Genomic DNA, 27,596 nt, shown 5'->3' on the forward strand with positions numbered 1-27,596 from the left:
TAGGGCTTATTCAAACCCAGGGAAACAAAGCTGAGATTCAGACTAAGTCAGCAAACAAGCACTAAATTACTGGGCAATGTAGTTTTTATCCTACGTTAATCAGCAACTTCAACTCTGGAAGCATATGTAAAACAACAGTGGATCTCCCAAGGGTTCGGGTCAAAAACGGGAGCTTCAAGGCACATCCAGAGGATAAGCAATGGGAATGAAACTATCATTCTCGATCAGGTTGCTGTTTCTGAGCACCCTGGGGCTTGTGACAAATAAATACAAATCAAGAATGCTACTTCTCCAGGGTTTCTCAATTTTCCTGTGTTTGCATGCCAAGGATTTGCTCTCAGGGTAGCCAAATATGAAATGCACGCAAAGACCAGAGAACGCTGCACGGGATGCTGCCAGGGAAAGGGCCAGGCCTGCCCCAGAGCAGCGCCTTCCGTTGCCGTAGGCGTTATGCTCCAAGTCAGCCTTGTGAATCCTGAATGGCAGGAACTGGGTGGGACCGGGGCATACTCTCTACCTCAGAGCCTTCCTGTTTGCACTGTCACAGCAGCCCCAGCTCAGCAGAAGATAATTTTGCCAAACTTTCAAGCTGGGGGAGCCTAAATAGAGCACGCGTCACCCATAGACATCAGAAGTCTTGGCAAATGAGGTCAGTACCACTTTCCTTACTTCATAGATGGGAAAATAGGTGAAACAAAGCTACGGAAAAGGGAAATTATTTCCTTGAGATCACGAGGCAGTTGGAGCAGGGAACTAGGGCATGAATCTCCTGTGCCCAGACCTGCTCTCCTAGGTACTATGTGATTTAAAATGACAGTTATTTCAGGGGGCTGGTTGTCCTCACCATTTCTGCTGACTCTCCTCCCGCTCGCAGCACCTCTTAATACTAAGCAAGGGCTTATAGTGCCTAAATGGAGATAGAAAAGTACAACTTCAGAATATCTTCTTGCAGTAACTGTGTGTAGTTCTGTATGTATCCAGTTAGGAAGAAAAATGTGAACTGCATGTTTGAATTATGCCGTGTGTTATGTTGATAAGGTCTTCTGATTTTCTTTCCTGGACTCTCTGTACTTTCCCTCTCCAAATAAATTGCTAGTGGGAAAGTGAGTACCTTTATTTCCTGGTTCTCCTCTATGGTGCATAGCCGAATTTGTTGAAACAGTCACTTTCTTTTCCTCCATCATCTTCATATATTTGTCACATCTGTTTAAATGTGTTTAAATAGTGTGATAACAGAGCCAAGCAAGAAAAAAAAATCCAAAACTTGTGTCCACAAAGCCCCTTCCAGTAAATGCTTCCTGTTTGTTTGGAGTTCTTACTAGACAACCCAGAAGGGACCCCACAGAATTGTTACAGTTTTATTGCTGAACCATACTCCAGTGAATGTTGGTCTTCTTTCCACCAGATAAGAGTGACCTGAAGATGAAACCTTCTGCCACCTATGAGCTGTTAGTGGATGGTGTTGGACCATGGGACTTCACTGGCAGTTTTGTTCCTTGTGAGCTGCTACTTGTCGGAGAGGATGCCTACCCTGTGCTTGTGAGCTCTAAGAAGCAGGTTTTGATCGCCGTTTCACAGTATGGGAAGGGCCGGATGGTGGTTGTTTCCCATGAGGGAATCTTGAAGGACTCCAAGTTTTCCCAGTTCCTCAGAAATGCTGCGGAGTGGCTCAAGCCTTCCCCCGAGGCCCTGGTTGGAGTCCATCCTCATTTGGACTCCCTCTCCCAGCTGCTGCTCGGGGCTGGCACCAAAGTACAGGCTGGGGCAGAGCTCAGCTCCTCCCTGGGGGTGTACTGTATGGATGCCTATGACAGCACACAGGCAAAAGACTTGGTCGGCTTTGTAAAGAGGGGTGGAGGGCTGCTCATTGGCGGCCAGGCCTGGCACTGGGCGAGTCAACACGGCAAGGAGAAGGTTCTGTTTGAATTTCCTGGGAACCGGGTGACCAGCGTGGCTGGTGTGTACTTCACAGGAAACACTGTGGAGAAAGGCATCTTCAAAGTTGCCAAGAAAATTTCCAAGATCCCCTTAATTGTCCCGTGAGTATCTGAACTACTCTCTGTAGTTCAGAAACAACTGAAACAACTGTTCAGGTTAAGCAGGTGAGGTGTTTATAGAAGATTCTTGAGGTGAGAGATAAGGATGATGGTGAATGATGGTTCTTTAATAGCCAGGATGGGATGCAACTGTTGTCTTCCAATTTAAGGGGGACCTTCCTGCTGTTTGCAATTGGAAAGAATGGTGTCTTTGACTGCTTCCAGGGCAGCTGGACCAGGCCTGGGGAATTCATTCAAGGGGAAAGAAACAAGGGGAGCCATCTTCTATAGCAGTCTGTCTGACTAAGTGTGCACACACAGCAAGATGGGGGCAGGGACAGGAGGAGTAAAAAGAGTTACTCCCTCTCCCCAGACGTGTATGTTCAGGGCAACTGTCCCACAGTTCAAAACCAGGTTGGAGATGGAGCGCCAGGCCAGCCCTCTGGGCAAGGCTCTGGCTGGCAGCTGCCAAACCTGTTTAACCAGTTCCTTGCAGAAATTTGCCTTCTGCAGGTGAAACCCAGGGGCAGGTGCAGAGCTGAGGGGGTGGGCTGGGTGACACCTCCCTTCTCAGCTTCTGACATGGGCTGTGGACAGGAAATCTTGGTGCCCCGGTTCATTTGGGATTCCAGCCTGGCCCCTTGGATACTGGAGCAGTAGGTGTAAAAGTCAAGGCTGCTATAACTCGTACTGCGCAGCAGAGCAGGCATCAGAGTCCTTGGCGTTGCTCTGCTGTCTTCCCCCACCTCCCCTTGCGGGCAGGTGTGCCATGCTGTGCTTCACCCACTTTCTGCTGAGTTACACAAGGTGCGGCAGGTTCTCCAAGGAGCATGAGTGCTGCTGTGCTTCCTCTGTGTGGCAGCTTCATTTCACTGCAATGCAAGCTGCAACAATTACAATAAAATTCCGTGCAAGTCTTTCCTTCACAGCCTTTTCTTTCCTTGTGCATATGTAATACTAAATTTTTGTTATTTTCAGACAAAATAATTGGATTTTATACTCTCTGGATGCTCAGTTTGTTTCCCAAAAAAGGTACTAGAAAGCTCTGCTGTTGAATTCAGCAAAGCGCTTCGGACACAGATAACAAACGAAGTTACTTCATTAAAATTTGCTGATCGATTCTTGTTCCCACTTGCAGTGCGTGGGCATGTTCCCACTGCCTCATGCACAGAGCATGGAAGAGGAAGAGAAGTGGACAATTCAGAAGAGAAAAATTACATAGCAGTTAACAAGACTTTAAATGGTAGCTGATGGTGAATTACACCTTGTTTAGGGTGGTTTTGATTGGATCCAGAGCCCCAGAGAAATATGTAATTTCCGTGCAACACAACAGCTCTGTGCATCTGGGCCTTCCTGCTGGCCTTTGCTTAACCCACAGAGAATCAGACTGCACTCTAAGGCAGGTGCTGTGCCGTATGCCTGAGCGTATACTCTGTGTGACAAAGGGTCTCAGTAAATTAATAACCAAAGGAGAGTTGCAGATTTAATTCCTGTTCTATGGGCATGCAGAATGGCAGCATCATTTATTCTTATTGAGTTGGCTGCAATGGCCGTGTAACAACAGATTATTTCCAGGTGTTGGGAGAAAACTGTGTTTCGCAGAACCAGGAGAAAGTGTAAACAAATCAAATGAGAGTAATTCAACATGTTTTTCTGCACAGTATAATCTGATGTGAGGACTATGTGTTAGGGCCCTGATTCATTTTCTAGTAACTTGTTATTTGCCTAGCTGTGTGCCTGTCCATCTGGCCCATTTGGCCTAGCTGTGCTTTCTTCAGGTCTCAGTGGTGGCAGAGTCTGGGAGAAGACAGAAATCTCTTGGGCTTGCCCTAACTAGTAATGGCTAGGGTGGGGTAAATGGAGAAAGTTTCTGTTGTAAGAGATGTGCCGCTTCACACATCATTTGCAGTTTAAAAAAATATGAAAGGTCTTCTGATTCTTGAGTTTCTGCAATGCATTTAGATTTTCAAGCTGCTCTTCAAAGTCAGAGGGCTAGAAACTTCCTTTTGACCTCTTCTTTCTCTCTTTTTTTAAATGAGTTCTGAGATTCTTACAGATTTACTTGGCTGCAAAATCTGAGGCTTTAAAAGGAGAAAAAATGAGGTATTGATGGATTTATTTTTTTAACTGTAAGAACTGGCAACATGACTTACTAGGTTGAGGGAGGAAGAAGAGGCAGGGATGGACAAGGTGGCCTTTTGTGGAAAGGATTCTAAGATGAGGGCTAACCTGGACCTCTTCTGTTTTTGCAGGCACCAGGCGAACCTCGGCCTTGATGCTGAGTTTCTCCTGCGTGGTGTGTCGGAGCTGGATTTGGTGACAGGGGGCATACCTTCCATCTTGCTGGTGCACGGTGTACTCTCCTTCCCGCTCTGCCTGGACAGCTCGCACTGCTGCCTCTTAGCTGCAGCGCGCTATGGCCAAGGTCGTGTTGTGGTGGCAACCCACGAGAGCCAGCTGTTCTCCCCAAAGCTAGCCAGATTCGTGCTCAATGCTGTCCGCTGGCTGGATGCTGGGAGAAAGGGGCTGGTGGGCGTGGATGCCAGCCTAAAGAAACTGTGTAGCCTCCTCTCTCAGGGAGAGGTGAAGTCACAGGTGTCACAGCTGACAGGTGACATCAGCGTGTACTGCTGCTCTTCTTACAGCGACAGAGAGGCAGAGAAGCTTCATGCTTTTGTGGCAGAGGGAGGTGGCCTACTGGTTGGAGGCCAGGCCTGGTACTGGGCTTCCCAGAACCATGGCAAAGCTGCTGTGGCAAATTATCCTGGCAACAAAATCCTCAACCGCTTTGGGCTGAGCATCCTGGGGCAGAGCGGCCAGGCAGCTAAGCACCCAGCCGTGGGGTCTGGGGAGCACTACCACTTCCGCAAGGCGCTCGCTCTTTTCAACAGCCATGTAGACAAGCATGAGGAGCTCCAGGCCCCCTTGAAGGACTGGCTGCAAAGGCTAGCACAAGACTGCGCTGCTTTTCTGCACATCCCAGCCCACGACTGCCCTGCATATGCCTCGCTCCACCGCATCCTGACCAAAGTGCTTCAGAGAAGTGGGATCCCACACGTCAGCAGGCACTGCCCTGTCAAGAGCAACTCCAAAGAGGCAGTGCTTCTCTGCATGGCAACCGAGCTGTCCCTCACCATGACGGACAGTGCAGCTCTAGTGCAGAAATCTGCTGCTGGGGTCTGTGCCCTCCCCATCACTGTGGAAATTGATGGCACAAACCCAGGTGAGGAGTGTATCTCCCTTCCTCTTGATGCATCCTGTTGTTGGGATCAGTGGGGCACCCATCCTCAGTGTGCACGTTCCTGTATATGTCTGAACATGAGGACAGATGTGCAATTTCACTGTGGACTTGTGAGGAGGCTCACGTCTGTGTCGTGGCAGACAGGCTCCTTTTGTTGCCAGCCCCGATTTCTGTTCTCTGACACACCCTGTGCAAGTCCTGCTTCCTCGCTGTTCGTGCACAGGCACTCGAGGGAGAAGAACCACCTGACAGAGTCATCGCAGGGTACTTGCACAGCACAACGGCTTGGGCGAGAAAGCCTCCTTGAGAAAATCCAGGCTCTGCACTGCAGGTTGTTCTCACCATAGTTGTGCTAGCTGTCTGTGAGGCCATCCTACGAAGACGTAGGCATTAGGAACAAAAGGTTTATTTTTTATCTAGATGATTTCATCCTGAGTTATAGCATGGTTTCACAACTTGTGTTAGCATAACTGATGGAGTGAAAGTCTGGTTTTGGGGGTGAAAACAAGAGGCTGGAAGCATGGTGGGAACCTCTTGGGCTGACACCATCACTGGCGCCAAGGTATTTGGTAATTACACCCTGAATGATTTGTCTAAGCTTAAAAAAACCTATACAACCTTGCTGAGATTCCTGCTCACAACTGATATGTTTAAACTCTAGGTAAAATTCATCTAGTAAGGTATTATCCCCTGAACAGATTAATCTTTATATATTTTTTTTTTTGTATTGGAATATCATTGAAAGGAGTTGCTTGCAAACTGTTCTAATGAGATGAAGGAGATTGTTCTGGAGTCGCAGTGTCTGAGTGCAGAGGATATGCAGAGAGAAAAGTTGTTTTAACACTAATGAGTCAGGACAAAAGGGGAAAATCGTTAGCATTGGCTGAACTGAATGCATTGGACGGAACACAGTATTTTGCTTGACCAAAAATACTCAGACTTTGTGTCATTTCACATAAACAAACAAAAAAAAATGCTGTCAAACCCTGAGCACCCTTTCAAAACTAACTTTGGTGCAAATTCAGCAAAACTGAGATAAACTGGTGAAACATAGTGATATGGTCTAATTTGCATTTTTCCTTGGGTTAGGTTTTGCTTGACAAAACTGGTCCTCCTTTCTTGGAGGATGGGAGAGGTTGTTTATGACAGTTTTTTAGGACTTTTTGTGTTTGTGTTGAAATATGCTTGAGTAGACTTTATGTCAGAACTAGGGAGTAGATTTTGCCTCATCAGTACAGTAGAGATGGATCAGTTTTGCACTGTGTATCACAAGGTTTTGCAGAGATCTAGGCAGAGGAGACTTACATTTCCATGGGAAGACTGCCTAGAAACATGCTGAATTGTAGTGGTATGGTGGAGTACCCCATCTTACAGTTACATTTAGCATAAGACAGTCCTTTTAGGCTTTCTTATAACTTCAGTTAGCTAGAAACGGGAATTCATGCAGGCTGCAGCATGTGCTGGACCAGTCAGTAAGGAAAAATGCGATGTCAATGTCAGTCAGTTATTTAGGAAATGTTTTATGACCATTACAACTTCAACGGTGTTTAATACCACCTCAGTATGCACCTCTTATGAGGGCTTTAGGGTAAGAGGATCTGAGGAGAGGAGGAGGTGTTGGGGGTTTGGTTTCTTTTCTTCGTATTATTTTTAAAAGATACTAGTAAACACATTTAAGCTTGGCATTTTCAGAAGTTCAAATTTGGGTGGGCTTGCTTGCTAATGGTGTGATGATCTTGTTCACACTTCTACCCTATTGCTTTAAAACTATTTCTGACAGGTTGGGTAAAACGTGAAACAGTTCTGTGACTGTAGAGCAAGGGAAAAGAAAAGGATGGAATATTGTGCTGTTGCAGCTTAAAATCTCCAGAATCCATAAAGTCAGGCCAAAGAAGGGCTCGACTCTTGAGAACCGTGTTCTCCTACCTTTAGGTAAGACAGCCTGGAGGAGTACAGGACTCTACCTCCCTGAAGGGCACACAGCAGTTATAACATTCCCTTGCCTGGTGGTCAGTGCTGGTCTGAAGGTAAGCTTCTGTTTACACCGATGTATTTGCCAGGTGAGCACTCAAAAATAGCTTGCAAAAAGGCTTTTCTCATCGGTTTTGCTGCCTTTTCAATCCTTTCCTACTGCTGCCACCCTGTGGCACTTTCAGTGCATTGTCATAATTTTTCACGTTTCCCACTCTTCTGTTGCATTCTTCTTATTCTGTGTGCTGGCAGGATAATTGAGTATGGCTGCTGCCTGAAGGCAGCTGTATGTGTTTTCTTATCGTGCAAAGAGAACTGATCAAGGTGATTTTCATGCCCAAGATGAGTACTTGAGCCCTTCTATGCACCAGACTTAGTTCTGGCTCTCTAGATGTCTCATAGGGTACTTTCACAGTGCTGTCACTGTTGCTTATGTAGATGTATCCAGATCAGGTATAAACGAGTTGCTTGTCATCCTGTTCTCTGCAAAGTATGAAGCAGATAAATGCTCACCTGCTTGGATATGTTTTGCAGAGAGCTCCCTGCAGCTGAAATGCAAAGTTTACTCAGGTGTTTCTGTCTGATCCTGCTGTCACCTGCCGTCACATGCTACTGTATGAGGACCAAGGACGAGATACAATTAAAGAAGCCAGCAGTAATCACCTCTCTCCACCTCCTATGTTACAGGATGTGACTGACGCTGGTGAAGGAATGATCAATGCAAGTACAGTGCAGTGAAAGAAGTCCTGCAGTACCCTGAACTGCTAGTGAAGAATGTAGTTGACCCAGCAGTAATGGGAGCATTGCTCTAACACTGTCTGAGACAGGGATAACACTGAACTTCACCAGCTTTTTTCATTGTATTTGCTGTTTCTGGTCACTACAGGCAGAAAGCTTGAACGAGGCTGGAGTCAGAAGGCCGCTTCTGTGTGCGTGCCCTGGAAGGACAGTGCTGCCAGCAGATGACTCGGAGTGTTGTGGTTGGTCTGCCAGGTCGCACTCAGAGCCCTTTGACCAGCTGTTCCTACCCTTCTGTTTTCCAGGTGCAGATTGGGTGTCACACGGATGATCTCTCTCATGCCACAGAGCTGAAGCGGGCCCCAGTGGTAATACGCACCTGTGATATTGCCTGCCAGAAACAGTCTATTTCCTGCCTCTGGGGTGGCCTCATTTACATCGTAGTACCAGCAAACAGCATCCTGGGGAAAGTGCCCATCACGGTAGAAGGGGCAGTCAGAGCTCCTTTCTTCAAGCTTGGTAGGTTTGTTTACCTTGGTGCCTTTCTCCTTAGTGCTGCTCACAGATGCTGCTCTCTCTGTGACTGAAAGGTATGTCTTAGAAATACTTGTGTTTAGGAATACTTGGAATACTTTAGGAATATCCCAGATTTAGTTTCCTTGCTTTGTTGTCCTCTGGGATTCTGGGTAAGCCACTTAATCACTCTGTGCCTGCTACATAGCAGGAGGTAGGTAAGGGAGCTGTCACAAAATGGGCAGGATTTGTCCAAACTGACATTTCTTGAGGTTGGAGTTGTCATTTCCGATGGAATTCGTTGTGTTGGAGGGAGACCGCCTGACCTCTGCCACAGCAAATCTTGCATTGTGCTCTGCCTGCTTTACTGTGCCCCTCTATGGCCATCTCCAGTCCCTACAGTAAATCTCTGATGAATTTCCCGTGCTTTCCATCAGTTTCTCTTTTCTTTCTGTATACAATTTCTTCTTGCTCTTCTGGCAAACTAAACAAAACCAGGGTTGTTACATGAAATAGCAAATATCTGATGGAGAAGAAGAAATGAGATCATCAAGGGATGCTGGAGAAGCCTGATGCTTCTTGTTCTCAGATGGGAAACAGGGATCTGTTCTTGCTACGTTACTGCTCTGGTATATGCCAATCCTTTCTGTTTCCCATCCATAAAAGAACCTGAGGAGATTTCCCAAGCACAGGATGAGGATTAACTAATTAACAGCCACCACCCCCAGTCACACAACTAACACATACTGTTTTCCAAGATAATTTCCCAACTTGTGGTTTCCCAGCTTGACATTTAGAACTGTGCTGAAAAGTCAGAGCTGTGTTTAACTGATCTTCTCTGTTGTCAATGTAGGGGAGACCTGTGAAAGCCAGTGGAAGACCTGTATCCGGCACTACCCTGCTCCCTGGGCAGAACTTGCTGTTGACAATCTCATCCTGACAGTGCCATCTGACAGCATCCGCCACATGGAGAACCCAGAGCCACTGCTGACCCTGTGGAATGAGATCATGGTGGCAATAAGCAAATTGGCAGCCATACCAACAAAATTTCCAAGGCCAGAGAGGATTGTAACAGATGTCCAGATCTCATTTGGTAGGTACATTGCCATATGGCCTTCTCAAGTGGCTAAGAGGCAAAGTGGCCTCTAGCAGAAGTGTCTGTTCCTTCAAGGGTATTTTGCTAAAACCAGACTAGAAACATACATAAGGTGTCAGATGACTGTGACCCTTGTGTAAGTGTGAGCTATTCTGTCAGGATGGAAGCATGGTGAGCTGGGGCTTAAAAAAACATATTGACCCTTTCAGATGCCTCCCTGCTCTCAAAACTGGTGTTGTCTCACTTAGCTGTTCTGCCTGGGCATGTTAAGAGGCAGAGCTGCTGACTGCAGTGGCTTTGATTCACATGTAGTTACTCATTCTCCCTCTTGAATGCACTGCAGAGTCAGTACAGCTGGCAGATGGCGACCTGATTTCTGTTTTTTCCCTGCCTCAGCCACAGGACTGTTCTCACACATCTCACACGTCTCACACACATTTTAAACCTATGTGTGCCTACCTGCTGGAGACGGGCTGCACAAAGGTTATTGTGGGCAAAACTTAGCCCAAAAAGACGTGCCTGAGATGATGGCAATGGAGAAGCTGAACCAATATCACCGTCAAAGCCCTTAAGTTAATAGTTTTGCAGCTGATGCTCCCCCACCCCAGCTGTTCAAGTTGTGAACTGAGTGCATTTGATCTAGAGTCAAATTAGGTGGTAAATGTGGAACTTTGCGATACAAGTTTTGTTCAATTGTTCTTCAAAATAGACTGCTTAACTTCATCATCCCACAATGAGACAAGCACTTGGCATGAACCCTGATGTTCTAAGCCTTTGCTAAGCCACATGGAAAGAATTTGTTGCGCATCTTGGGAGTGTTAAGTTCTGTTATCCTGAGCAAATGCCAGTTGAAAAGATCATAGTCTGCAGACACAAATTTCCCTTCAGTTTTGTGTGGACTAAATGGTTTCACTCACATTTCTGGACCTGAATGTTTTGGGTGCCAGTGGCTGCTAAATGCATGCATCCCTCTTATTAAAAAAGAGGGAGCTCAAGATCTTAATTAGTTCTTGTGGAAGGGGCGTTGCCATTCATGTTCTCCAACTTGGGTAGTCTATAAGCTTAGTATTCAGTCAAATACGGCTGTGTAGGCTCTCTATATAGTGAGTGTAAAGTGCTACTTATCTCCTCCTACAGTAGTTGTTTGAGTTTGGGGAGGTGACTCTTCTATGAAGCTTTGTGAATCTTCTAGAAGAAGGATAAATCTGGGACACCAAGGAGACATCAGTAAAATCCCTTGCAGTGCAGGATTCTTGCCTAGCATGATGCTGGGAAGTTGTTTATAGTATAGCTATCCAGTGAGGTTTAGAACAGGCTTAAGCCTGACAAGCTTTGCATCACTTGGGATGACAAACTGTGACTTCCGTGTGTCTCATCCACACTGCTGACTACTGGAGTGCAGGCCTGCAGTATCCACTCAAGCTCTGCCAGGATGCTGAATCACATTACTACATGGTTGGGTTGGCGTTATCTGTGCTCAGTTTGTAAGAGTTCAGGTGTATTCTGGGCAATGGTCAGGCTTTTTCCCTCATCCTGAATTCTCAGCCTCAGTCCAACCATGAGCGTATGTGTATAGAATCATTGAATTGTCTAGGTTGGAAGGGACCTTTAAGATCATCAAGCCCAACCTAACCTAACACTGCCAAAACACACCACTAAACCGTGTCCCTAAGCACCACGTCTTTTAAATACCTCCAGGATGGTGATTCCACCACTTCCAAGGGAAAGCAGGGGAAACTGTGCTTAACTGATAGTTCGGTACTACCTTTACATTACTTATTTGACTATTTGTTAGGGTGAAAATTGTAGTATTTCCTTTTCTCACAAAGGGAAAGATTTGTCATTTATACAGTGTGGTTTGTGACATGGAGGAAAGGCACTAGAGAAATGAAAAAAAAAATAGTCATTTATGTCTAACAGGCACTGGAGTGAGCACTTACGTGTTGGTACCTGTCTTTCCTGCAGGCTGGATGCATGCTGGCTACCCCATCATGGGCCACCTGGATTCAGTGAAGGAGATGTTAGACATGAAGCACATGCAAACTACTGGTCTTTGGGGTCCTGTTCATGAACTGGGACACAATCAACAGCAGAAAGCGTGGGAGTTTCCCCCTCATACCACAGAGGCCACCTGCAACCTCTGGTCTGTTTATGTTCACGAGAACGTGCTGGGGATTCCCAGGCATAAAGCGCATCAGGCGCTCAGGTCACAGTGTCGGGAGGCAAGGATAAGAGAGTATCTGAAGAAAGGCGCTAAACTAAAGGATTGGGAGGTCTGGACTGCTCTGGAGACATACCTGCAGGTAACTGGGAAAAGTGGGTGTATTCTTAGTGCAGTCAGTGAAGCCTGTATCAGAAGGATGCCTGCAGCTTGGTGACTGTAGCTGTCATGCCTTTCAAGTGTTTGCTTACAATCTGGGTTCATCTTGGGTCCGGAAAGCACTCTATCTATACAGATAGAGCATCTGTTGCTGATGTCTCCTGCAAACCTTCCTTTGCCAGACTGGGACTTAGCTGCTCAGGAGAGAGCTTAGTTCAATATATTAATATTTTTCCCTAGGAGAGAAGCAGGAACTGCTTCTTGTTATACAGCATGGGAAAAGGATGATCAAATTTGGGCACAGCTCTTTAACCTGCTGCAGATTTTCTGTGGGACATTGGGCTAGTTGGCCAAAAAAACCTCTTGGCATTGTAAAGTGTCTAGAAGAGCCAGGCTTCTAGCAGTATCCTGGTGAGATACATGACTAGGCTCCTCTTTACATAATATTAAAAAGAGCAGGGTGTTTGTATCAGCCAATGCACTGAGTGGAGCCAGTGTAGTCCATCAAGTGGCAAGGGGATGGGTTCAGCTTATCCTCTTGCACATGTAGCTTGATCCCTCACCATTGTTGAGACTCTAAAGCATGAACCATGTCCTAGATTAAACTGCATTCTTTTTGGAAGCATGTGAGAGATGTGAGAGAGACTTTTTCCTTCACAGAATCACAGAGTGATAGGGGTTGGAAGGGACCTCTGGAGATCATCTAGTCCAACCCCCCTGCCAGAGCAGGGTCACCTAGAGCAGGTTGCACAGGAGCGCGTCCAGGCGGGTTTTGAACGTCTCCAGAGATGGAGACTCCACCACCTCTCTGGGCAGCCTGATCTGTCACTTCCCCCTTTCCCTTTCTTCCCTGTAGCAACTAGTAGTCTAATGGAGAGAGCACTCAACATGATTTTCACTGGGGACTTTAAGGTGAATGTCCATTATGATGGCGTAAGCTACTGACTGTTGTGAGTATCTCTCAGCCCCCTTGTCTAGGAGCTCTCACATCTTATGTGAACAACAAAATATTTATTGGAGGAGATTGATCCTGATTTTTTCACATCCCAGAGGAGTGCCCGAATCATCAAGCTGAAAAGTCAACATCTGTTTTCTCTGGTGCAACGAATACCAAAATAGTTATACAGAGCGGAACAGTTTCAAAAGGGGAAATGAAAATTTTCCCCATACTACCTTACCAGTTTGGCCACTGCCATGCTGCCTCACCCACACCCTATAGGCTGGGATCTCCTGTCTCCTATCTGGCTCCTGACAGGACTGCTGGGATAAATGTGACATGAAAGAACAATTGCAGTTCTGTCTGTATACTGCCCCTATAGCAGCTATATTTTTTTTTTCTATGGAATGGTTTCTATGTTCCATTGAGCCTCACATTTGGCTGCCATTTAGATGCTTTTCACATTCCTTCAATCCAGGAAGGCTTCAGCATTGATCTTCAGGCCTTTTTAGGTCCAGCTCCAGTATGGTTCTTACACTTGCGTGGCAGCACAGTGTCCTCTTGTCTTGCCGTTGGCTGATGGAGCATACCATCTCTCAGAGTTCAGCCTGGATTACCTCTCCAGAGTGGTCACTAAAGCCTGTAACACAGATCTTGCAAAGAAGAGTATAGAACAATTAGAAAATTAGCTAATTGACCCAACAGATTTACAGATTTAAATGGAACAACAAAACTCCTGTCTCTACTGTTCTGTCTTCACCTTCTCACCGCTTGCTTTGGATTAAAGTCAGAGACCTCCCAGGGTCTGTCTAGACAAGGAAGAAGAAGCACTTGCGGCATGCTCCAAAGCACTGGTTCCCTGAGTTGTCCAGGATGTCCAGCAGTTCACCCCCACAAGTACCTGTGTTTTCTTCCCATAGAAAACTGGCAGCGGGGGAGGAACAGACAGTTTTCAGTGTGGACATGTGACAAGGAGTTGTGAATTGTCTGGGATGCATTCTGCAGTTCAGACATAACCTAACAGTGTGGAGCCTCGTCCAGTATAAGTTTGCATCCTGTTTTTGACCTGGCCGTTTCATCTCCCACCTTCCAGTCAGCCTCCTCATGGCTCTCCAGCTTTCTCACAAAAACATAACGCCTAGTCCATAGCTAGTCCCCAAACCTGGAATTTCCGTATCAATAGGGGATTATCAGCAATAGATAACCTGCCTGTTTGTTCTGCTTAATGTAGAAGTGCTGGTTCCTGCTTAGCTCTTCCAGCATAATGGAGGATTTCTGGAATGCAATTTAGTGTCAATCTATTTAGTATCAGAAAGTGAGATGTAGGTCATGGCTTGGTAAGGAACTGTGGACATAGGGTAGACATTCTGCATCCTGCCATGCTGTTGTTCCAAGTCGCTTTTCATATTAACTTCATCTTGAGCAACAACATAGGCTTCCCCTCCCTCTTTCCTTTAAATTCTTTTCTCATGCAACAGCAGTTTTTCTATTGGAATCCCTTTTGTTCTTATTCCTAGCCAAATCATGCCCTATTCACGGTCTCTCCTTCCTGTTTTCTGATTACTCCTTGATCTCCTGGGCTGCTGCCTTCCAGGTTCTCTGTCAGTGTCCTCTCTGATGCTTTTTCACTGCACAAGAAGCTTTCTTCTGCCCAAACAAGCAGCTTGTATAGTTGATGGCTGATATTTCTGGCTGTTCCTAATGCATCTTTCATCTCCGTTTCTTTTGGTGGGCCAGTGTAATGGGAAGGTGTATTTTTCTGTACTCTAGTGCTGTAAATTATGCTCTGCAGCCTGAAAGTTGGATGCCTTCATCTAACTTTACATTTATTCTAAAAGACGCTGCAGAAACCTATGGAATTTTTTACTGCTTGTAACACAGGAATAATGTCAGTGAAACGAGAAGTTCCTTGTTTTTACACTGTATTCTTCTCCATCAGTTGCAGGAAGGGTTTGGTTGGGACCCCTTCACCCAACTCTTCTTTGACTACCAGAAAATCTCCACCACCCCAAAAGACAACGCTTCTAAGATGAACTTGTGGGCACAGAAGTTTTCTCAGAAGGTGAATAAGAACCTGGCTCCTTTTTTTACAGCCTGGGGTTGGCCTATCAAGAAAGAGCTGTCTGTGGAACTGTCCTCTTTACCCAGCTGGGAAGAGGACCCAATGAGATCCTATAGACCATGAAGGAAAAATATCGAAACTTTGATTCTCAGGCTAGCTATGGGCTATCTTTTTCTCCTTGTGTCATGTATGATAGCTCACAGGCTTTTAGCTTTACACTAAATTCTTTAGCTTCCCGCTGTCAACAGAGGTCAACCCCAACAGAAATTCAGCAGAAACTTGTGTGCAGCTCAGCAATCATCTAAGCCATCTTCTGAAGGGTTAAATAATGAGCTTTGTTCTGTGTTCTTCACTTCAGGAGGAATGTAATTCTGAGTAGATTTAGTTCCTGCAGAACTTTTCTCTGATGAAATGGAAATTTTCAGGGTGGAGCAGTCACTGGAGTGATCTCAAGGACAATACCAATAGAATATGGGTCTGTAAAGCAAATAGTAGCCTCCACAGTGTTGTATTCTTCAGTTATAATTTCACTAACGTGAGATTTTCACTATGGTTTTGATTACCCTAAAATCCCTAATCTTTAATCACTCTAACTATGCAGAACTTCCAGACCTACCCTCATGAAAATGACCTTATAATGCTTATATACAGCTTATATAATACATAGCTAATAGTGAAATGCTGTAGATGTCTTCCTACATTGTATGACTCTGTGACCCAATGCCCAGCTTTATGTAAGTCAGTCAATTATGTAAATCGTAGCTGACTCTCTTACTATAGCCTGACAGCATGATACACGCCATGCAAGATTGGAGAATGGAAACAAAGAGGAGGTGACTTGATTGTAGTCAGTAGTGGTTTAACTCGTGGACTCATCAAAGGTTAAAAAAATAGGCACTGGCATGACAGCATGAGGTAGCAGACAGGAGGAAGACAGCAGTTCATCAAGGCAGAGGACCAGGCTTTTCCAAGGAGCAAAAGAAGTTAAATCTTTCTCCCACCTCATACATAATTGCTTGGCTAGCACACCACACTGGTGATTCCACAGGGCTGGCAACCATGTTAATGCTTAGCCTAATGGCATACCAGTCCCAACCCATTCCTTATGTATCAGCAATAAATAAAACAATTGTTGTGGACTTGCAGGTTGTGTGTGTGGTCCTACTTGCATGTCTCTATGCCCACAAAAAAAAAGCCTAAATAGAAGTGACCCAAAGGTTTGTTACAGCAGCTTTTCATCCTTGTTCTGGCTCAGATAAGGTTCTGATTTCCCTGTGATTCATTGGCCTAATATTTTGCATTGTCTTTTAAATTGTCTTTCCATTCTTATTTACTACTCATATGGGTTGTTCTTCCAATAAAATAAATGCAGAGGCTAATCATAGCTTAGACAGTGTTTCGTACTGTTTTTGTCCTGGTTTGAAGATTCAGAAGAAAATTTACATGCTATAAAGATTTAGACCTGATCTACAGAAGCAAATTTCACGCCTAATGAGTTTAATGAATAAGAGTTGAGTTCGGGTATATTAAAAAAGTGCTTAAAATATTTTCAGATCTGTTACCCAAGTATGTCAGGATCTACTTCTTTTTCATGAATGCACAACAAAATGGATCTTGAAATACTTCAGTGAAAAAAAGACAAAAGAAAAAGGTGATGGGTTGGATTCTGGGCTAGGATGGATTAGTTCAACCATAGGGATTCCAGTGGAGAAGCTACAATTTATTTACACCAGCTCTAAATGCAGCCTGAAATATTTAGGCATACATAGTAAAGCAATTCAAAATTGTACTAACTCAAATTAATTTCACCCTCAGAATGATGTCTGTTCTCCTCCATAAAATTTAAAAAGAAAGCAACGTAGCATAAATCAGAGAAAAGCTTGGCAGAAAGGCCAAACTGAGATTGTAGCAATAAACCAAGAAAATGTTATCATAGAATCATAGAATGGTTTAGGATTGGAAGGGCCCTTAAAGATCACCTAGTTCCAACCCCCTGCCATGGGCAGGGACACCTCCCACTAGACCAGGCTGCTCAATGCCCCATCCAACCTGGCCTTGAACACTTCCAGGGATGGGGCATCCACAACTTCCATGGGAAAACTGTTCCAGTGTCTCACCACCCTCACAGTGAAAAGTTTCTTCCTGATAGCTCATCTAAATCTACGCTCTTTCAGTTTAAAATTGTTAGCCCTCATCCTATCACTACACTCTCTGATAAAGAGTCCCTCCCCATCCTTCCTGTAGGCCCCCATTAGGCACTGGAAGGCTGCTATAAGGTCTCCCTGGAGCCTTCTCTTCTCCAGGCTGAACAACACCAACTCTCTCAGCTTGTCGTCACAGGAGAGGTGCTCCAGCCCTCTCATCATCTTTGTGGCCCTCCTCTGGGCTCGTTCCAACAGCTCCATGTCCTCCTTATGTTGGGGGCCCCAGAGCTGGGCACAGTACTGCAGGTGGGGTCTCACCAGGGTGGAGTAGAGGGGCAGAATCGTCTCCCTCAACGTGCTGGCCATGCTTCTTTTGATGCAGCCCAGGATGTGGTTAGCTTTCTGGGCTGCGTGCACACCTTGCCGGCTCATGTTGAGCTTCTCATCCATCAACACCCCCAAGTCCTTCTCATCAGGGCTGTTCTCAATCTATTCTCCACCCAGCCTGCATTTGTGCTTTGGATTGCCCCGACCTGGGAGCAGGACCTTGGCCTTCTTGACCTTCATGATGCTGGCATAGGCCCACATCTCAAGCCTGTCACAGAGACAGACTGCAAAATAACATGAAACAGTTAATAATTTCTGTGAAAATGTAGTTTAAGCATCAGTCACAGAGCAGCATGCAGTCTGGGAAAATCCCAGGACACACCTGAGGCTGATCTGAGCAGGAGCTGAAGTGGAAAAAAAGTAAAATAGATTAGTAGGCCACATTGACCTTAGCAGAAATGAAAACAGAAACAGGATTTTCGAGCTTTGATAAAATAAGGATGAATGGGTTCACTGGTGAGGTTTTCAAGTTACATGTAGAAGTACTGGCCTCATTTTTACATTTTTGCTTTGAGTGGAAAGTTGCCTGCTACTGCTATACACTCCCTTCTGCTAGTAGGGAGCTTGAAGCCCAACAAAGGTCTGAAAATGACTGTCCTTTTATTATCAAGCTAATGGTGATTTCACCAGTAGGTAAAGTGTCAGATTTGCTGTGATGGTTGGAGAAACACACAGAGGCACAATACCACTCCAAGAGCAAACGCGAAATAGAATTTCAATGATTCTGTCAATTTTATTAACTACTTCTGTGTTAACTGCTTACTGGCTAGCAGCAAATTATTTTCAAACATGGCTTTTTCTTTTGTTGGTAGTAAACAACTCAGTGGCATTGAATGAGCCACTAATTTAATAACAGGTTCTGCTCATTTTGATTTCTCAAAATTTGGCTAGACAACCAGAGAAAGTTGTGCTATTTGTATTGATTATTTTAGCCTTTGATTCTCCAGCAGCAGCTGCAGGAAGTAACCCATAAATGAAGCATAGCTAAAATGGGATTCGTCTGCCCTGGTTTAGGCCTCCAAAAGTTCGCCTTCTCAATCTGAGTTGCTCACCCAAGGCTTCCTTTAGGGACAAGGCAGGACCTTCTGCAGGCATCTGCAGAAAGCAATTCATCCCCTAAGACAGCGAAGGGGGTTTGCCCCTTGCAGGTCTCTCTTTTTCTCTAAGGTTGGTAAGATGAATTGTCACCTTAGCATGAAAGCAAGTGAACTCTGCAGTATGGCAGTGACATATATGATTTTTTTGATCACTTTCCTCGGGTGTTCAGTGCCACGTGCGCCTGTCTCGCGGACTTGAAGTCTCTTCCCACTCAATTTTGCATAGTATAACCATGCCAATAATAGGACAGCTGAATGTTCATGAGAATGGGGAATGATGGCTGGAGAGGATGAATGACTGAAAGCGGCACTTGAAAACACGCAATATGAGTTGGTTACTGTCAGAGCAAGCAGAGGTTGGATTTCCATTGCAGAGCACTGGGGTATTAGGGGTCCAGAGAGTTCTGTGGGATTAGGAGTGGGATAAAAAAGCTTGCTGAGTAATTTAGTAGTTGACAGCCTAAGGCTACAGAAGAAAGAAAAGAAGCCTGTTGCAGGTGAAGAGATTTTGGGCAGTCAGGTGGAACTGTGGAGAGCACAAGCTATATGAATGAACCGAAGTTTGAATGGGCCCCAGTATTCCCTAAATAAAACTCTTCTGGAATACAGGAATGGCTCTTTTATTTGAGAAAATACAGTTCCTTTTGCACAATATTTTTTGAAACAGTTTTTTTTGGTGTAAACACCGCATCGCGCAGCGGTTCCCCGTTAGAGAAGTTCTCACCTTTGGTGCCACTTGCCCTGTGGTACAAATGCAGGACAGGAAAGGGAGGAGCCAGTGAGAGACTTACAGAGTTGCCTTTAAAAAAACCTTATCAACAACTTTTAATAAAGTCCATAGGCATTTTCTATTTGCAAGTTACAGCTCTCCTGCAGGTGACCAGCCTTCCGTTAAGCCCAAAGAAACACTGTTGAAGATGTAAGCATTATTTTTAGACCCTACCATTTGTTTGGTTCGATCATATGTTTGAACTAAACAAGAGCAATAACACAGTGCCTAATTCTAAAGCCTCTGAAATCAATGGAGGTCTGCTATACAGAGACCATTAAGTAGTCTTTGGGTCAGAACGGAAGCTGAACCGATTCAGTCATCCAGTTACAAAATGCAGTTCCCCTTTCTCATCCTGCCCTTTGCTGTTCTCTGCACTGCAGTTACATGGAGTTTTGCTTCGTCTGTTCGCTCTGCTCACTATCCACCATCATTTGCTTCTGACCTTTTTAATATACTCTGTATTTCCTCCTGAATTGTTTCGTTAAATACAGTCTCTTTTTATCAATCAAACGCTCAAAGGCACTGCTGTGTGGGGCTGTGTGCCTTCTCTATTTTATTTAAAAAAAAGTACATTTAGCATAAAAAGACTGCTACGTGGGAACCATAGAATATAAAACATTATGATGCAATTGAAATATATTGCAGCATTACACGTTTATTTTTGTAATAAGTTATTTCCATTGCATGTATTACCTCAGATCCCCCTTTTTCCACCAAAAGCTCTTTGCTTAATGTAGGAATTATCAGACTTCCTATATATGCGCAACCATAGTTTTAAATTCTGTCATCTGACGTGCTTTTTTCTTCCCAAGATAAAACTCATTCAGGATATAGCAGAGAGGGGCAATCAGGCAGCACTACATTGGAATGGCACCCTTAAATCTGGCAGTCTTACTTTTTGCAACTTAAATAACATTGGTTTAGCATTGCTATAAATTTTTGTATGTATGTAGATGTATAAAGACAACCAGGTATAAATATAATTAGAAATGGAATTTGTTGCATATATGTGCATACGCTTTCCCAATTTGATATTGTTCAGTTATAAACTATGCATTCATTATTTTACTTTAAATTTGTCTGCCCTAGTATGAAACATGAAATTGTTTTAGTAAGTTAGGAGAGAGAAGTGAAAATAAGTGACTTCACCATGAGGTATAATGTATGTAAGAGACAGAGATTTTATTATATGTGTAGACATGTACTTTATTGGATCGGAAATAGCCATTGAAGTATAAACTATGATCATTCATTACTAAGATACTGGTGGCTTCTTTCCATAAAGTATACCGTGACTTAATTCAAGATATGTGGATGTTTTCAGATCAGGCATACTTGGCATTTAACACCCTGTAGGGAAATGTAGAGACCTGGGTTATTTTCATTAATTATTCCTTGTTCTGCGCCATGATAATGCAGATTCAACCATGCAGATGTAGAACCTTGAAAGTGGAACTTTATTATGACTGCGATTTCAGAAAAAAAATCATACAACTGAGAAGAAAGTGTTCTGATCACTGATGCACTGAAGAAAAGGTCCCTTGTGGGAGTGTTTCAGAGGCAAAGCGCTGCGTTGGATGTGCAGGCTGTGACAAAGGCGCTGGCTCTGTGGTACAGGTTATGTCGAGATCTACCAGTAGAACTGGAGCATATGCAAGCCAGAGCCAGCTTTAAACTGTTGTGAGCACGTTGGAGGCTGCTCATTAGTAGTTGCCATAGCACAGAGCTCTGTGGGAGTTAACAAGTGCAAGGAGTAGCTTGGCTAAAGCCTGTGCAGGGCGGGACGGAAACATGCACACTGACAAGAGTTCATTGCAGAATGGCCACAGGGGACAGCAGATGTTTAGCCTGTTCTGAGGGAACTTCCTTACTTACCCTGCAATCATCATGCCAAATGAGAGCATTGTTTTTTGGCTTAAATTGCCTTTCATAACAGTGAGCATCTATTCCAAAATAAACAGAATTCTGCGGAGTGTAGAGACTGGTGTCTGGTAAATGCCTATCAATAGGTATGTCGTGTCACCCAACGTCTATTGATAGTTTGCATTGCTTAAAATCTGTGGGCTTTCATGAAAAAAAAAATCCACAATTTACACAAGACTTCTTTTCAGTAGTGGATTAAATGAATTGCATCCTGCAGTATCTGATATTATCTTTCTTGTGTGCAGTGTTTGCCTGTCTTCCCTTTTTGGACCTACCTTATAAAGGGGTGAAAGCAGGGGATGTTACTGAAACCCCGGGCTACAGAAATTAATCAATAGCTGTTACTTTCTGCATTTGCCTCTACAGTAAAAATTGTCCCCACTGTGTGGCACTGGATTATCTCCTGCATTGCCAATAATTTAGATAGGCTATGTGCCTGGACAACTAGGAAGAACAGCTGGTAATTATTTATACTGAAAAGCCCTTGGTAAGGGAAAAATACAAAAGAATATTGGCGTCTGGCTGAGAGCACAAGTGCTTGCAAACCAGAAGTCTTGACTTTGTCCTGCACGGCCACTAGGTGAGGTGAAAGGAGGTGGTGAAATAAGAGCCCAGGAGGTAAAAAGCTGATAGAACATCAGACTGGGCTCTCCCATTATGTCGTTCCTTCATCTGACTAACATGTACTTCAGCTACTTGCGTCTTTGGACCTATTTCTTCCTCCGAGTCCTAAGGTTGTTCGGTATCACTGCCTTTGAGCCCAGTACACTGGCTACCTTGATTATTTTTTTGAGAATCGCTTGGAGTGTGGAATTCAATGGGACTGGATAAATCACTCTTTTCCCACAAATGCCAAGAACCTCTACATAAGTGAAACTGAAATGCAAAGTTTGGTGAGCCTGTGATCCATAGTCAGGAGCATAGAATGCAATTCTGTGAGCTTAGGTGCAGAACTGGTGTGCGCACTGATGTAGACAGACTATGGCTATGCTCCAGCCTTCAAGTAAGAAGCTGACGTGTGGTTGAGATGACCCATTAGCAGTGGAAGGCCCAAAGATAAACAGGATGACCAAGATGTACAGCAGAGCAGTGTTGGATATCACCAAAAGGGCTCGGCAGGTGCACAATATTCGGTACTAGTTAGGGATATGGCCTTGTGAAGTTGGCTGTAAATAAACCCAGGCAGAATTGGGACCTGATGAAATCCACCCACGGGTCCTGAGGAAACTGGCAGATGAAGTTGCTAAGCCACTTGGAAAAGTCGTGGCAGTCTGGTGAAGTTCCCACTGACTAGAAAAGGGGAAACATAACCCTCATTTTCAAAAAGGGAAAAAAGAAAGACCCAGGGAACTACAGGCCAGTCAGTCTCACTTTTCTGCCTGGCAAGATCATGGAGCAGATCCTCCTGGAAACTCTGCTAAGGCACACGGAAAATAAGGAGGTGATCAGTGACAGGGAGGGAGATAAGAGTCTCCACAGCAAGCCACCTCTGATATTTATGGCCTCTACCATGCCCTTTTTCTCTGATCCTTCTATTCTGGATAGCTTGGCCAACCTCAGTGCCAAAGACACTTCTTATTCCAAGTCTGTTGACATTACTGAGGTGGGGCCTTTCTCACCCAGCATGCACTAAAAAGCATGTGAGTGCAACGCTGCTCTGCCCTCAGCGGCTGGTTTCTGCCTTTTCCTGCTCTGAGAACACCAAGGCTCAGCAGCATCTCTAGTTTGATCCCAGCAAACAGAGGGAAGGAAAAAACCTTAAGTGGGTGATCTCAATGAGGAATTAACAGATCTGGTTTGACATGATTCATGTTTTCTTTGGTTTGGCAGTTCATGCAGGGCCTCTGTTTTACATAGAAAGTAAAAAAAAAGGTTACCTTGACCTTAACAAAAAAAGTAATAGCTATTTCGGTGTTCACCAAAGTCACCTGACTGAATAGTCAAGAGAGCAAAAGCATTTACCTAATCAAAGAGGTTCAGCCTAGGAGATGACAGCCATTTGCTATCATTATGCTTTTTAGGCCACCAGGGTCCTGCGAGGGTGAGAGCCTTGTTGTGCTCGGCGCTGTGCAAACGCGCAGGAAAAAATGGTACCTTTCCCTACAGGCTACAGTCTGATTAAGCAAATGAAAGAGGTTTGAAAGATAAAATAGTTTAGCCAGAGCTAGCTCAAGATGAAAATCACTATCTTGTGACTTTCAGGCCTAGGTCAGGCCTCGTCCCTGTCCCTCGAATGAGCTACAGTCTGCCACCTGCCCTTTGCTGTGTGCCCCAGCGCTGTGTGCTGAGGAGAGCGAGGAGGCCAGGGCCGCTCCATGGCTCTGCCAGGCTTTGGCTTCTCGGTGTGAGAAGTGTCCCTCAGCAAGGGCCAGCTGCTCCTAAGAGAAAGTGAGCTTGGAGCTGAGGGTGATGGCAGCACAGGCAGTGCCCTCATGGACTGGGCACGGCCCCATGGAGTCTGAACGCTGCAGGCAGAGCTGGCTGCTGGTGGCTGAGTCCTTCAACAGTCCCAGGCAAGGCAAAGGATGAGCCAGGGCCGGTGTCCATCCAGGGAGTCCAGTCAGGAGCAAAAGGAGAGAGGGTCAGAGGCAGGACAGGAGACAAGCTACAACGTACCCCTGCGAGGCCCATCCTGGAGAAAAGCTACCTACAATGAATTTGTGAGAGCCACCCAGGAGGCAGGGCCAGAGACAGGCCTAGAGACAGGCACACCAACAATATCTGAAGGCCCAGGGCTGAGCCAAAATGAAGCCCCCAGGCCCATAAACAGGGCAAGTGGGTGAAGGCCCCAGGTGAGATTGGCCACTAAGACCTTTTAGTGGATTCAGCTGAAACTGCCAGCAGAAAACTATACATGGTGACTATTTTGACAACATGTTCAAAATATGTTCTGGATCAATATCTTTGCCGTATTGGAATTACCCTGTCAAGGCAGTAATGAGACTAATAATAAATTCCACTCTGACAGCAGCTGTACAATGGCCTGAGCACCACCGATTCCACCTCTGTCGGTGGGATGAACACTAAGCCCTATGCTTATAGAGATAATTGAAGGCCTTTGTCTCCCTGAGGCATGAGACTTCCTCTTAAAATCGAGCCGTGGAAACGTAATAGCTTGTGGCTAGACCTAGTAATCTGAAGTCTACACATTATCCAATTAAAAAAATATTTGGATTGTTCTTCTACAACTCCAGGCGTGTTAGTGTTGTAAAACAGTTTCACACCAATTCAGACACTCATAGGCAGACGAATACAGAAAGGATTAACTGGAATTATGTCTTCAAGGTACATTTCCTAACATGTCTGTTGGGGTTATTGTGTGACTAGTGGCTGTGTAAAGTTTCCTCATTCCTGTCATGTTTTCCTGGCTCACTTACTGCTGGGCTATATATTTGTGCATCACACGTGGATACAGGTTCCTCCTGAGACTGTAGACCAGCATAGCTGGTACGTATGTCAATAGCTCGTATCTGTTAAACATTTCAAATGTAGCTTCTAATCTAAAAATTGCTTCCATTTCCTTCTCTTTCAGTACTCTTTAACAAGAGGTATATCAGATGGATTCCAAAGCAGCCTATGCCTCTCTGGTGAGAGATTTAAATTCATTTGAGTTCACAACAAATTATCATCCGTGTAAGCTGTTGCTCATTGGAGATGAAGCTTTCCCAGTGCTGGTGAGCACCAACGGGCAAGTGCTAACTGCAGCATCTTGTTATGGGAAGGGCCGGATGGTGGTTGTTTCCCATGAGGGAATTTTGAAGGACTCCAAGTTTTCCCAGTTCCTTAGAAATGCTGTGGAGTGGCTCAAGCCTTCCCCTGAGGCCCTGGTTGGAGTCCCTCCTCATTTGGACTCCCTCTCCCAGCTGCTGCTCGGGGCTGGCATCAAAGTACAGGCTGGGGCAGAGCTCAGCTCCTCCCCGGGGCTGTACTGTATGGATGCCTATGACAGCACACAGGCGAAAGACTTGGTCGGCTTTGTAAAGAGGGGTGGAGGGCTGCTCATTGGCGGCCAGGCCTGGCACTGGGCGAGTCAACACGGCAAGGAGAAGGTTCTGTTTGAATTTCCTGGGAACCGGGTGACCAGCATGGCTGGTGTGTACATTACAGGCAACGAGGGAGAGACTGGCACTTTCTCAGTGTCCAAAGAAATGCCAAGGATGCCTCTGATCACCCAGTGAGTATTTAAATATTTGTTTGCGCTATCTTTAGATTGTATATAGTATTTATTCTGCCTTGGGTTTTCTGCTATTGGCCTGCTGGAATGAAAAAGATCTCTTCTCCCTGTCCCAGACAGGACAGGTGACCCAAAACTGACCAACAGGGTATTCCATCCCATATGCATCACGCTCAGTATAAAAGCTGAGGGATCAAAGGGGCAAGGGGACTCTGTGCTCCCAACCAAAATCTTCCGGAAATGACGACATCCCCAACTGTAATGGTTCGGGTTGATGGAATAAATGAAGGTAGGGGCTATTTTTCTATTTCCTTCCTCAGCAGCGCCCAAACTGTGGAATGGAATCAGGCTGACCAGAGTAATCTATAATAGCCTAATTCTCTCTGCTTCCTTCCTGCCCCAGCTTTCTTCTGGCATTGCACGCTTAGCATGTAATCGGAATATACCGTGGTCTTATGATGGATGGTGGCATATTGATTATTTGATGTTCTGTTGGGTACAGTTTTGGTCAGATGATGAATGAATTTTTGGTTATGCAATAAGGGAGCAGTGTGGGTACACGGTCCATAAATGCTTCCAGAGGAGGCATTAACTTGTTGGTCGATGTGAAGTACCACTACTGCTCTTCGTCAAATTCAGATGCAAATTCAGGTGCAAAGACATTTCACCTGAAGATGTCATTGCATGGAACTGAGTGTTTTGTCTTCCCTGAGGAGAGCTACTCTGGAAAGAAAAAATCCCACACTGTTACGGAATTTTTCTAGTTGGACATATAAAATCACAAGTCACTTGTAGCGTAGAGGGGTCCCACCTGCAGGGAGGAGCGAACAGGACAGGTGACCCAAAACTGACCAACAGGGTATTCCATCCCATATGCATCACGCTCAGTATAAAAGCTGAGGGATCAAAGGGGCAAGGGGGCTCTGTCTTGTTTTTTCTTCAATGGCCGACGTCTGAGGAGGACCCTGTTTGTTCGTCTGCCTTTGATCCCAATCTGAGCATTCCTGACTCTAGTTCCGAAATTCAGCTCCTGTCTGTCGCTGACTGCAGTCTGGGACTTTCCCTGTGTCTGCTGGTGACGCGATTGTCATCCTGGGAGCTGGATGTGGTTTTGTATATGTTGTATACTTTTTTTCCTTTAATTTTTATTATTCTATTATTATTTACTATTTTCTTATTTATTATTATTTTCATTAAAGTAGTTTAGTTCTTTTTCTAAACTCGTAAATCTCCTTATCTCTTCCTCTCCTCTCTGAGGAGAGAGTAGGGGGAGGGCTATCTGTCGTTCTGATCAGCCAATCCGGCCAAAACTACGACAAACTTGATGACTATCATATGACTTACGTGTTTATATCTTGATAATGCCTGTGTTTCTTTCTAAGGTCTAGAAGCATGGAGAAGCACTTGGCTTTATATTCCTTTATATTCCAGAAGAATAGCCACTCTGCATTTTCCTGCTTCTGCTGTTGCAGCTAAGCTACAGGTGAACATTTGCCTTTGTTTCTCACTACAGTCAGAAGAGCTTTCCTTGCTTCCATTCTTATTTCTTTGAAGTTTGTCTTGGCCTTACTGAGACATAAATCTTAAACAATTTCTCCCCAAGTTTCTCCTATCATAAACCTCTTTCTACATTGCTTAAATTATATTCTCTCACTTCTGTCCTGAAAAATGAATGCTCTATGCACCTGTAATGGACACACCTCTGATTTTCATCTGCTCCGTACTGTGGCCATCTCATGTTGATCTCATACCTTCTCTGCGCCCTTCTCCATTCCCCTAGAGAAGGCAGAGGTCAAATCAGACAAATACGTATATTGTTGCTTTCAAGATAAAAGGACTAATCCCTGTATTGATAGTGAATAGTGTGAGAAACAATAAGGTTGAATATTATCTATGTGAAAGAGACTACTAGATATTTCTGCCCACAATAAAAATATCTTATTTGCCCCATCTTGCTGTCTTCTGCTGTCGTCCTGCCTCATTTCAAAGCCTCCATCTGATTGATGTCTGTGCCAAGGTGAAGAAGAATGTTTCATATGGTAGAGTACTGTTGACTTTCCCTGCCAAGACAAGAGCATCTTGTTGCCTATGGTAGCTACAGAACATACTGAGTTTGGAGTGGAGCGACCCAAACCTGTCCAAGTTGCAGTGCCTTTTGGTGACCATTGTTCCCCACCAGATGCAG

General features: G+C 44.9%; 1 protein-coding gene across 4 annotated transcripts; it reads left to right on the forward strand.

Moving 5' to 3' along the window:
* The first annotated feature begins 525 nt into the window (after window positions 1-525).
* TCAF2 (TRPM8 channel associated factor 2) lies at window positions 526-24,941 on the forward strand. Of its 4 annotated transcripts, XM_074588524.1 has the most exons (9): window positions 526-649; window positions 1,406-2,039; window positions 4,289-5,259; window positions 7,210-7,304; window positions 8,292-8,505; window positions 9,353-9,592; window positions 11,561-11,898; window positions 14,792-14,914; window positions 24,770-24,941. In XM_074588524.1, exons 2-9 carry the CDS (start codon window positions 1,423-1,425, stop codon window positions 24,845-24,847), a joined length of 2,676 nt encoding a protein of 891 aa, XP_074444625.1. In that variant the 5' UTR covers window positions 526-649; window positions 1,406-1,422; the 3' UTR covers window positions 24,848-24,941. The 4 variants fall into 4 exon arrangements, with proteins under 4 accessions (XP_074444625.1, XP_074444636.1, XP_074444617.1 ...); XM_074588535.1 differs by lacking the exon at window positions 14,792-14,914; XM_074588516.1 differs by lacking the exon at window positions 24,770-24,941 and having other exon boundaries at window positions 14,792-16,302.
* The last annotated feature ends 2,655 nt before the right edge of the window (window positions 24,942-27,596 follow it).

The sequence above is a fragment of the Larus michahellis genome, chromosome 1 (genome assembly GCF_964199755.1).
Source record: "Larus michahellis chromosome 1, bLarMic1.1, whole genome shotgun sequence".
Lineage (NCBI taxonomy): Eukaryota > Metazoa > Chordata > Aves > Charadriiformes > Laridae > Larus > Larus michahellis.